This window comes from Rhinolophus sinicus, linkage group LG07 (assembly GCF_036562045.2).
Source record: "Rhinolophus sinicus isolate RSC01 linkage group LG07, ASM3656204v1, whole genome shotgun sequence".
Taxonomy (NCBI): Eukaryota; Metazoa; Chordata; class Mammalia; order Chiroptera; family Rhinolophidae; genus Rhinolophus; species Rhinolophus sinicus.
Genome location: NC_133757.1, coordinates 63,476,215 through 63,488,941, shown reverse-complemented (window position 1 = coordinate 63,488,941; position 12,727 = coordinate 63,476,215). Strand labels below are relative to the sequence as shown.

Below are 12,727 nucleotides of genomic sequence, written 5' to 3'. Positions count from 1 at the left end.
ATGGGGTGATAGAGAAACAGAGAGAGAGAGAGAAAGAGAGAGAGAGAGAGAGAGAAAACAAGGAGGAAATCATATTGTTCATTCTGACCTAGCATCAACCCTTTCTAAGCATCATTCCTCTGCATCCTATTGGTTGAGGGAAGCCCACCCTGGTTCAGGAAGAGGGACCTCTTCTCTCTCGATGCAGGAGTGTCAACTTCACTTTGTAAGAAGAGCATGCCGGATGGGAGACATACTGGTGTGGCCACCTTTGGAAAATACAACCTCCCACAGCCCCACCTAATCTTTTTTCTGTTCCCTGAGGTTACCACTGTTCCCATTTCTTCATATCTCCTCTGTGCCTTTATTTATATAGATACTAGAGAACTTGCTTTGGGGTTTTTGGGGAGAGGAGTTAGCATGTTTAAATTTGGATTCCCCTGCATCTTTTTTCACTCAACATGAATTCATTAGCAGTAACTGTAGATCTCTTTCTTTTTATAGATGTGTAGTATTCCACAGTTTGGTTATGTTGTAATTTCTTTAACCATTTCTTTACTTTGATGGATCTTTGGAATGTTTCCTGTTTTTTTCTATTATGAACAATACTGCAATAAATATTTTTTATGTGCTATTTCACACACATAGAACAAAATGTGAATGTTTCTAAGGAAAGAAATGACAAGTAAAGTGCTGAGTGGAAGAGCATGCCTGCTTTTAATTTTAATGGGTATTACCAAATTTCCTTTAAGAAAGGCAAGTTACACTGTTGCCAAAAGTGTATAAAAGTGTTTATTTCTTCACGTCCTTACTAGGACTAAGAACTGTCAATATTTTTAACTCTCACTTGTTTTAAAGGGTGAAATGATAATCACATATTATCATGTTTTTTAAATTTGTAGTTTCCTTATTACAGTTGGTTGAACATCTTATATGTTTATCCGCCACCTGCATTTCTCATTTCTTCTCCTGGGAAGTGCCTGATCATTTCCTTTACTGAACTGGTCATTTGAGTTTCACTAAAAATCAGAGAAATGCAAACTGAAGCAGCGAGATTTTTTTAAGGAATGAAGTTAAAACAAGAACAAAGATTCAAAGATGCTTGTAAGATTAATATCATTTATGTCCAGAAAAGCCACCCTTTAATGACAAATGTTAACTTATATTTTCTTTGCTAACTTAAAAATAGAAAGGCCTTTTAAAGTGAGAGGCAAACAAACTTTTATTTGAGAGCAATAGGAATAGCTATTCAGGAATCATTAATTCAGGAACACGCTCAATTAATGTTCCAATTAGAAAACAAAGGCGGGGGGTGGGGGGTGGGGGTGGGAGATGAGGGTAAGGGGGATCGAATATATGGTGATGGAAGGAGAACTGACTCTGGGTGATGAACACACAATGGGATTTATAGATGATGTAATACAGAATTGTACACCTGAAATCTATGTAATTTTACTAACAATTGTCACCTCAATAAATTTAATAAAAAAAAAAAAAGAAAAGAAAACAAAGGCAATGGGCATTTATGAGAAAGGGAAGGGGAACAGTTACATTAATAGGTGGACAGCATTTTTATCAGTGCAGATAAAATAACATAGTGATATCAATTCTAAACAGTGTTTTAAATTTTCAGTCCAGGAGTCATAATAACTGCTTTCCTGTTATCTTTGCAAATAGCTCTTTGGGACACAATGCTGCCCTAGGCCCAGTCCAAAGGTTATTTTGCCCTATTTTTACATTCCAAGGTTTGAGGTTTAAGACGGGCAACGCAGTTCCTCTGGCATAGCACTCTGGCTTCATTTTAAAGTGGTCCCATTTGTATTATTTTTTCACATCTCTGTAAACATTTTAAATTAAAACATAACCCTGAATCACATGAAAATATCCTTAGTTGCTTCATATGAGGTGAGACCAAAGTTGATTTAATAAAAATGTTCATGCTCACCTATCCTACTCAAAAACTCTTCCAAAAAATTAAAGAAGAGACAATATTCCCTAGTTCATTTTATGAGGCCAACATTACCCTGATACAAAACCTGCTAAGTACAACACAAAAAGAAAATTACAGACCAATATCTCTGATGAACACAGATGCAAAAATCCTAAACAAAATTCTAGCAAATCGAATGCAACAATACATTAAAAAGATTATAATACATCACGACAAAGTGGGGTTCATCCCAGGGGCACGAGGATGGTTCAATATACGCAAATCCATCAATGTGATACATCACATAAACAAAATAAAGGACAAAAATCATATGATTATATCAATTGATACAGAAAAAGCATTTGACAAGATACAACATCCATTTATGATTAAAACACTTAATAAAATGGGTATAGAAGGAAAATACCTTATAGAATAAAGGCCATATATGACAAACACTCAGCTAATCTCACAATTAACGGTGAAAAACTGAAGCCCTTTGCTCTACGTTCAGGAACACAACAGGGCTGTCCCCTATCACCTCTGCTTTTCAACATAGTATTGGAAGTATTAGCTACAAAACTCAGGCAAGAGAAAGAAATAACAGGCATCCAAATTGGGAATGAAGAAGTTAAATTGTCACCTTTTGCAGATGACATGATGCTATATATAGAAAATCCTGAAGACTCCACCAAAAAGCTATTAGAAACGATAAACAAATACCCTCAAGTTGCCGGCTACAAAATCAAAGTACAAAAGTCCATTGCATTGCTATATACTAACAATGAAATCTCAGAAAAAGAAATAAAAACAAAAAATAATTTGTTTTTCCAATTGCAACAAAAAGAATAAAATACCTAGGAATAAACTTAACCAAGGATGTGAAAGAGCTATATACTGAAAATTATAAGACATTTTTAAAAGAAATTGAAGAAGACACAAAGAAATGGAAAGACATTCCATGTTCATGGATTGGAAGAATCAACATAGTTAAAATGCCCATATTACCCGAAGCAATATATAGATTTAATGCAATCCCCATCAAAAGCCCAATGACATTTTTTAAAGAAATAGAACAAAAAATCATCAGCTTTGTATGGAACCGCAAAAGACCCAGAATAGCCAAAGTAATCCTAAGAAAAAAGAACAATGCTGGAGGTATCACACTCCCTTCAGCTTGTACTACAGGGCAACAATAATAAAAAAGGTATGGTATTGGCAGAAAAACAGACACACAGATCAGTGGAATAGACCTGAGAACCCAGAAATAAACCCACATAAATATGGACAGACAATTTTTGACAAAGAAGCCAAAAACATACAATGGAGAAAAGACAGTCTCTTCAATAAATGATGCTGGGAGAATTGGAAAGCCACATGCAAAAGAATGAAACTAGACTGCTATCTGTCACCATGTACCAAAATTAACTCAAAATGGATCAAAGACTTAAGCATAAGACCTGAAACAGTAAACTGCATAAAAGAAAACATAAGTACTAAACTTACAGACCTCGGGTTCAAAGAGCATTTTATGAATCTGACTCCAAAGGCAAAGGAAGTAAAAGCTAAAAATAAATGAAAAGGACTATGTCAAACTAAAAAGCTTCTGCACAGCAAAAGAAACCATCGACAAAATAAAGAGGCAACCAACTGAATGGGAGAAGATTTTTGCAAACAATGCCTCCAATAAGGCTAATATCCAAAATATATAAGGAACTTATACAACTCAACAACAACAACAACAACAACAAAACAATCCAATTAAAAAATGGGTAGAGGACCTGAAGAAACATTTCTCCAAAGAGGACATACAAATGGCGAATAGACATATGAAAAAATGCTCAACATCACTAATCATCAGAGAAATGCAAATCAAAACCACAATGAGATATCACCTCATCCCAGTCAGAATGGCTATCATCAGCAAGACAAATAGTAACAAGTGTTGGAGAGGCTGTAGAAAAAAAGGAACCCTCATACACTGTTGGTGGCAATGCAGACTGGTGCAGCCGCTATGGAAGGCAGTGGAGATTCCTCAAAAAATTATGAATAGAATTGCCATATGACCCAGCAATCCCTCTCCTGGGTATCTACCCCAAAAATCTGAAAACATTTACCCATAAAGATGTATGTGCTCCAATGTTCATTGCAACTTTATTTACGGTGGCCAAGACATGGAAACAACCAAAGTGTCCTTCGATAGATGAATGGATAAAGAAGTTGTGGTTTATATACACAATGGAATATTATTCTGCCATAAGAAAAGATGAAATAGTACCATTTGCGACGACATGGATGGATCTTGAGATTATAATGCTAAGTGAAATAAGTCAGACAGAAAAAGCAGAGAACCATATGATTTCACTGATATGTGGTATATAAAACTGAAAACAACAAAAGAACACGACAAAGAAATGAAGAAATAAAAACTCATAGATACAGACAATAGTTTAGTGGTTACCAGAGGGTAAGGCGGGAGGAGGGTGGGAGATGAGGGTAAGGGGGATCAAATATGTGGTGATGGAAGGAGAACTGACTCTGGGTGGTGAACACACAATGTGATATATAGATGATGCTTTACCGAATTTTACACCTGAAATCTATTTAACTTTACTAGCAATTGTCACCCCAATAAACTTTAGTTAAAAAGAAGTTATTACTCTCATTTATTGACTAAGTCTTCTTTTCCTCCGAGACTTTTAAAGTTTCTTTATTCCTTAAAAAGTCGAATATATAATGTGATCTTTTTCTGGGCTATCTTTATCTTCCGTTGATCTATTTACTTTTTGTGCTTGTACCACTTTGTTTTTATAATGCAAGTGTCTGTCCACAAAAGGAACACCATCTTTGGTAGTGCGTGTGAATTTCATCTCTGTAAAGCTCTGTGGGGTTTTCCTCCACACAGTGGCCTCTCGTTCTGGAGAGGAGTGTATTCCTAGGTGCAGGCTGTGGGGTGGTGTTGGGGTTACTTTTGGAATATTGGAATAAGTTTAATCCATCACCTTTTTGAACTGTTTAAATAATAGGGCATCCTGCAGCAGAGACAGATGACAGGTGGGAAGGCGTGCCAGGGTGATGTGTTTGCAGTGAGGTTTGTGCAGGTGGAGAAGCTGGAGGGGCTTCCCAGAGTGGTGGGGCAAGAAGGAGCCCTCCTGGGGCCAGAGAGATCTGAAGTGCTGAGAGAAGGGGTGCCACTGGGTAAGCATGCACTTGTCAGCAGCTCCGAAGTGCTCATCATTTATTTGTTCCTTAATTTGACAACTATTTCTGGAGCGCCTGTTAATGTGTCAAACATGATTCTGGATGCTTAGGGATATAACTGGAAAAATGAATGAAGTCTCCTCGTGGAGTTTACATTGAAGGAGGAGATGAATGCTGATAAGCCTGCTATGCAGACACACATCTGAGGGTGATAAACGCTATAATGAGAAACAAAGCAGGGCAAGGTGACAGAGAGATGGAGGGCTGAAGAGTGCTGCCTTCTTTAGGGTCTCCAGGCAGGCCACTCTGAGAAGGTGCTGTTTCAGCAGACTACGGTGAGAGAGGGAACCCCAGGGGCTCTAGGGGACGGTGCTCCTGGCAGAGGAAGGGCAAGTGCAAAAGTCCCAGGCAAGCGGGAGGGTCCTGGTGTGTTTAAGTCATAGGAGCTGGGTGAGGGTGAGTATCCAGAGAGGAGACCTGAGAGAGGTGACTGGGGACCCAGACCATGGAGGGCCATGAGGCCTCAATGGGGCATGGGTGGGAACATTGAAACAGTTCGCGGGGAGGGGGAAGGCAAGGTTTTTTGTTGCACACTGTTTCCCCAGTGCAAAGTAGGCCCATTTTGATGTTGGGCGATGACAGTGTATATGAATGTATGTGTGGTTAAGTGAATCTGGTGTGAATTTGTGCACACAAATGTGTGAACCTATGTGAGTGGTTGAGTGATATGTGTGTATATGGGTGTGACTTTGTGTTTAAATGTGTGTGTTTATGTATCTTTGAGTATGCATCTGAGTGATTTTGTATGTATGTCGGTGTGAATGTATGTGTATTTATATGCATTTAAATGCCTATATGGGTGTGTTGAGGTGTTTGTGTCTTTACAGGTTGTGTGTTTATGAGTGTGTGTCTGTGCTTTGTGTTTGTGTGTGTCCTAATAATATACAAGGCAGAAACAGGGCAATGAAATCTTGGTGGGAAGCCTCTCCTGGCATTCTGGATGGGTTTCTGACTGTGCCATGGGTCACAGAACAGACCAATGTCACTGACGAGGTCATAGAATAAGATGGTAACCAAGGGCCCAGCAGCCACTCTGGCTGGGGCCAGTGCAGGGCATCAGCATAGACCAAGCCAACTCTCAACAAACAGCTGAGCTGGAGCTCTGAACCCCCTGGGCCTGGTGGCCAGCCATGAAACGCCAATTTACAGACCATAAGGGAGAAGAGTCACCAACAGATGGAACCGCCCTCAGCTTGGCCAGCCTGGAGTCCACGGAGGAGAGCGTGGAAGTGTGCTGGCCAGGTAGGCGGGAGGAAAGAGCTGGGTGTGGCCTGGTGTGTTCCCTGGGAGGGAGGTCCTGGAGCAGGAGGCGTGGCTGCCTGGTTACCCCTTGTGCTGCGGCCAAATTGTTGTATTGGCCATAAAAATGGATGATGGGTCTGATCAAGGCCAATGTTGGGAGTACATGAAGTAATTTCAGGAAGTATGAGGATGAAGGTGTAAAATGTTAATCATTATCTGTTGTAATGTGCGTTGGAAAAAACAGAGTTTGCATGTCAATCCTGTGATTTCAGCAGTGATGTAAATAAAATATTCCTTTATAATAAACTAATTAAAATTAATCTAGAATATCAATTTGAAGACCAATGTGAAGTTACCATGGGCAGCACCTGTGGGTAGCACACAGGCTCTCGGGCCAGAGTGCCCTGCAGCAACTCTGGCTCCATCAATCATTTCAATGTTCTGCCTCAGTTTCTAATCTGTCAGGTGGGAATCACAGCAATACAATTTCTTAGGGTTTCTTGAGCACTGAAAGGAATTAAAACATGGCAAACACTTATATAGTGATGGGGCTACACTGAGTGTTCAAGGAGAGGGCAAGATGCCCCCTGGGATAAGATGGAGACACATCACAAAGCTGAAGGGGAAGGTGAGGCTGCATGGCCTGGCCGAAGCACTTCCCATGCCTTGCTTTGTAAATTGTCTTGATTGAGCTGTCATTTATATACGAAAACATCACCCATTGTCAGAGTACAATTTGAAGAATGTTGATGTGTTCATTTGTGTAACCACTACCATCATCATACAGAACATTTTCAACCCCAAAAGTTCCCTTATGACCCTTTGAGCTCAATTTCCCACTGCCCCCAGGTCCTCGTAACCTCTGGTCTCTTTTCTCTCCCTGTAGATTTACCTTTTCTAGAATATCATCTCAGTAGAATCATGTAGTAGGTGGCCTTTTTACCCTGACAGCTTTCATTGAGCAGAATGCATTAGAAATTCTTGGGTGTTTTGCATGTGTCAGTAGTTCATTTCTTTTTAGCACTGAATAGCTTGCATTGCATGGATGTACCATGATCTGTCTATTCACCAGCTGATCACCTTTTGGGGTTTGGTTAAGTTTTTGGTGATTACATTTATATGTTATTTGGTCCTTGATCATATCCATGACTTATAGATACATGTGTCTGCACATGATTTGATCCGTATCATGGCCCCATGAGGTCAGCTTTGTTATCACCCCCATTTTATGAGGAAAGGGACACAGGGAGGTGATGGTATGAGCCCAAGGCCCCCTGGAGCCAGCCTCCTGCCAGAGTCCTGAAGGTGGGTTTGGCACTGATCCCTTGGGGACACTGACGAAAGTCTCCTTCCATCTCTCAGGGACCATAAAGAGGGAGGACTCATCTCTGCCACCAGGGCCAGCCATTCTCCATCACGAAGACATGTGTTTCCCCTCCAGGGCCCGGGGGAAGCTGAGCTGGAGCAGCTCGCCATCATCCCAGTCTTCTTCCGAGTACCAGTCCTACTCCCAGTACCAGTCTTGCTGCTCCTACCTGTACAGTGATGAGGAAGCTGCCCAGCAGAGTGTCTGTGCTTTCTACACCCACGTGCAGACGGTGCAGGGTGTGGCCGTGGCCTGGGAGACCGAGGCCGGCTTCGAGCCTGTTAGCAGGAAGCCCCGCATTCACCAAGCTGAGTTCATCGGGAGGCAGAGGAGGAAAGGCTCCTCCTTTGAGATGGCTTCTAACACCGACCTGCGCTGGGAGCTGGAAGCCAGCAAGGACAACGGCTGCGAGGAGCAGGATGGCACGGAGCTGCTGGGGCCCCTGGAGAGCTGTCTGCAGGAACTGCGGGAAACCCCGGACTGGCTGGTCACCACCAACTACGGGCTGCGCTGTGTGGCCTGCTGCCGGGTCTTCCCCACTCTGGAGGCGCTGTTGGAACATGCTCAGCATGGCATCCAAGAGGGCTTCAGCTGCCAGATCTTTTACGAGGAAATGCTGGAGAGAAGGCGGGCCCAGGACCAAGAACAGGAGGAGGGGGAAGAGCAGAGCCCTTCGGACAGCACTGACCGCCCAGGGCCCCAGGGCAGGGTGCTTCCAACGCAGCAGCAGAAGCAGTGAGCTGAAGGTGATATGCCCAGCCCTGCCCTCACCTCTGGTACCTCAGTTGCTCTTTTCCCGGCCAGCAGGATCTGAGCCTCGGGGATAGGGAGAGAGGACGAGGCCAGGGGGGAAGGACCCAGCTGAGTGAGCATAGAGCTGGGAGGGCTGTGAGAAGGGAAGGGGAAAGAACCTTCCAAGGGCACAGCATTTCAACCAGAGTCCATTTCAAAAGCTGAATCCAAGGAGGAGAGGGTGTCAAGTGTTTCTGAGGGCAGGTGCAGCATCTGAAGTCCACAGCATGAGGCCACAGGGATTTCTATTTTTGCTGGAGGATCAAGCAGCTTGACTCCTATAGGAGAGCCAACTGCAAACGAAGCTTTGGCCCTATTTTTTTCCATTGTTAGGAACCCATCATATGCCATAGTTCTGTCTTATTTTAGTGGGATTAAACTTGGATAACTCAAACTTTAAGGCAATGACTAATCGAATGAACCATGTGGTTAGATTGGACCTATAGGAAATAGCCATTTCTGTAGGTTACACACTAGCAGAGACACCTGGAAACAAGTAGCTCCCCATAGGTAGAGATGGGGGCTGGGTGAGTCCTGCAGACCCATGAGTTCACATATGTCAACTATATGTTTTAAAATGTTGCTACAAAATTTGTCTTCTCCCTCTATTCATCTCTAGCTAAGGGGGCTGCATTCCTTTAGGAAAATACGTGAGTGGCCCATTGTGTGTTAAGCGTGCTGATGAAAGATATACCCCAACGTTCCAGGGAGAGGCAGACAGAACAGGCAATTGTAAGGCAAGGGGAGGAATCACAAAAAGAAGCCTTGGGGAGCCCAGCAGGGGGCCCCAAAACTCATACTTATTGATGAGGAATGAAAACTTAGGAAGGTGATGTTCACAAAGGCTTGGAGAACAGGTAAAATTAGCGAGACCAGGGTTCCTCGACCTTAGCACTGCTGACATTTTAGGCTGAATAATTGTTTGTCTGGGGGGCAGGTGGCTGTTCTATCACTGTAGGACCTTTAGCAGCATCCCTGGCCTCTACTCATCAGGTACCAGTAGCACCCCCTCCCCTACAATGTGACAATCAAAAATGTCTCCAGATATTAACAAATGTCTCTTGGAAGAAAAATTGCCCCTCAGTTGAGAATCACTGAGCTAGACAAAAATGAGGATCTCAGAAGAAGAAATGGCACCATATGTTTGGGGAATTGCCAGCCACTTGGCCTGGCTGGAATGCTTGAGATATTTCTCTCTCATACACTCCATTAAAGATTTAGCACCTACTGTGTGACAGGCACTGTAGTGGGCACGGGGAATAAACTGAACAAAACAGGCATGGATGCTTCTCCGTGGAGCTCATGGCCAGCAGACAAGAATAGACTATTATTGGAGATAAGTATGAAAACACCCATTTTATTATCTACAGGGCCCCACATGGCCCCGCCTTTGCTAACTTCTCCATCACCATTTCCTAGCATCTACTGCTTCACTCCAGCCCCATGGGCCTTATATGCTCCAGGCTTTCATACTTCAAGACCTTTGCACTTGCTCTCTCCTTTAAGTGGGGTGCAACCCTTCTCTTTCGCTGTTGTGGCTGACCCCTTGTTCATCTTTGAGGTTTCAGCTTTGTCACTTTTTCAAATCATGCTGCCTTAGTGTAATGCCTAAGTGCAGGAGGCTTTAGAAAGAGAAGTAACATGATCAGATTTATGTTTTATAAAGCTCACCTTGGTTGTATGTGAAATATGGATTGGTACAGTAGCAAAAGAAGAAAGAAGTGGAAGGTCACTTAAGAGGTTGTCCCAAGCAAGGGACAATGTGGGGTGGATAAGGCTGGTCACAAGCCAAGAAGGGAAATGCATTCAAGACATATTTGGGGAATTAGATCCAAAGGGCTTGGTGATGGTTGGATGTGGGGTGAGGGAAAGGGACTTGTCAAGGTGGACTCCCAGGGTTCTAACAGGAACAGATGGTGGGTGTGTGTACAGTAATTGATGTGGGGGAGTTTGAAGGAAGATCAGCTGTGTACACATATGTGTGTGCGCACGTATGTGTGTGAGTGTGTGCAGATGTGTACATGTATGCATGTGGCTGTATAGGCCTTAGTACTGGGAGTGGGGCTGATAGAGGTAAGTTAGGACATTGCCAATTCAAAACGCTAACAGCACATCCAAGTAGAAATGTTGAGTGGGAAGTGATTTATGACTAGAACTCAGAAAATAAGTCTGGATTGGAACTATAAAATTAGGAATTAAGAGCACGTGGGTGGTACCATATTTGAAACCACAACAGTGGGTAAATGATGTTAACTAGGGAGCTGGGGTAGAGTTATGTGGCCTGTGAAAGAAGGGGAAATGGGGTGGGGATGTGTTTCTTTGGAGTTTTCTTCAAAACCAACAAAACTAAAAAAGATTGTTTTGGGGAGAGTTGAGCAGTGTTAAATGTGGGAGAGTGGGAGTGAGCTGACGATGAAATATTTTTATTTCGTTTGGCACAAGGAGGCTGTTGAGGGCCCTGATAAGAACAGACTCGGCCTGAGTCGGGCAGAGGCGAGATGGGTATGGGTTAGTAGTGGACATAAGACAAACCACTGGAGACAGCATTAGACAACTCTGTTAGCAAATCTGTACACAAAGGAAAGCAGCAATGGCTGTAGCTGGACAAAGGAAACTAAAACAACACAAAGATGGGGAGAAAGTGAGTGTATAAGCTAATGGGAATGATGCACTAGAGACAGGGACACTAAGAATGGAAGAAAAAAGTGGAAAGAAGAGTTGGCTGGTGAGAGAGAGCTGAATACTGAACAGATATGGAGAAACTGACCCTGGACCAAAGTATCTTTTGTGTTCTCTGTTGTACCCAGCTGGGCAGTTAGGTTAAAGTAGGGCTTTGGGGCCACAATTATGGAACATGATCTTTTTTTCCCCTTGAAAACTGCAAGGAGCTTTTTAAACAAATTTTAAGCAAGTCAGGTTTTCTTTTGTGAAAGATTGTAAATCACTCTTGAGCAAGGTCAAGAGTGGGTGAGAGAGCAACATTGGTGACACGGAGTGCAGGTAGAGTTGGAGGCAGGATTAGCTCACGAGCTATTTAGAAAATGGAAATCATAAATTTTGGCTAGTGTTTGATGCGGGTGGTGAGAGGAAGGGGTCCAAAATGACTTCCAGATTTTCCACTTAAGTGGCTCACGTCATTAGTCTTTAGGGAAATGCAAATCAAAACCACAATGAGAAACCATTTCACACCCACTGGGATGGCTAGAGTAAAAAAAGACAGATAATAACAAGGGTTGGTGAGGATGTGGGCAAATATGAACCCTCATATGCTGCTGGAGGAAATGTAAAATGGTTCAGCCACTTTTGAAAACATTCTGGCAGTTTCTCAAAAAGTTAAATATAGAGTTACCATATGACCGAACAATCTGATAATTGAAAATACATATGTGCACTCAAAAACTTGTACATGAATATTCTTAGCAACATTTTTCATAATACAAAAAAAAATAAAAGCAATCTACATGTCCATCAAATAATAAATGGATAAACAAAATGTGGTATCCATACAATGGAATATTATTCAGCTATAAAAAGGAATTAAGTACTGACACATGCTACAACATGGATGAACCTTGAAAACATTATGGTAAGTGAAAGAAGCCAGACACAAAAGGCTATATATGGTATAATTTTATTTACATGAGATATCCAAATAGGTAAATTTGTAGAGTCCAAAAGCAGACTAGTGGTTGCCAGGGATTCAGGGAAGGAAAGTAATGAGAAATGACTACTAATTAATATGGGTTTCTTCTTGAGATGATGAAAATATTCTGGAAATAGGTAATAGTGATGGTTACACAACTTTGTGAATAAACTGTAAACCACTAAATTGTACACTTTAAACAGGTGAATTTTATGGTATGCAAATATATCTCAATTTAAAAAGACATGCAATGAAACAACAATCATCCCTATTATAAAGTTTTCGGAAAATAAGAATAGAAATTTTCTTCACATGATATGGACTATTTATCTCAAACCAAACAGCAAAAAATCTACAGGCGCTGACACTGAAATCAGATAAAATATATCATCAATCATAATTTTTATTTAATATTGTTTTGGAAGTTACATCTAATTCAATAAAACAGGAAGACAGGAATTTTATATATAATGGACATAAAATTATGATTTTATGAAAAAGACAAATACCTTGA

The 12,727-nt window shown here is 41.8% G+C and overlaps 1 protein-coding gene across 1 annotated transcript; it reads left to right on the top strand.

Moving 5' to 3' along the window:
• Window positions 1–6,300: 6,300 nt before the first annotated feature.
• On the top strand, window positions 6,301–8,517 carry FAM170B (family with sequence similarity 170 member B). Its single transcript, XM_019730147.2, has 2 exons — window positions 6,301–6,412; window positions 7,775–8,517. The coding sequence occupies exons 1-2, from the start codon at window positions 6,301–6,303 to the stop codon at window positions 8,515–8,517; spliced, it is 855 nt and encodes a 284-aa protein (XP_019585706.2).
• Window positions 8,518–12,727: the final 4,210 nt, after the last annotated feature.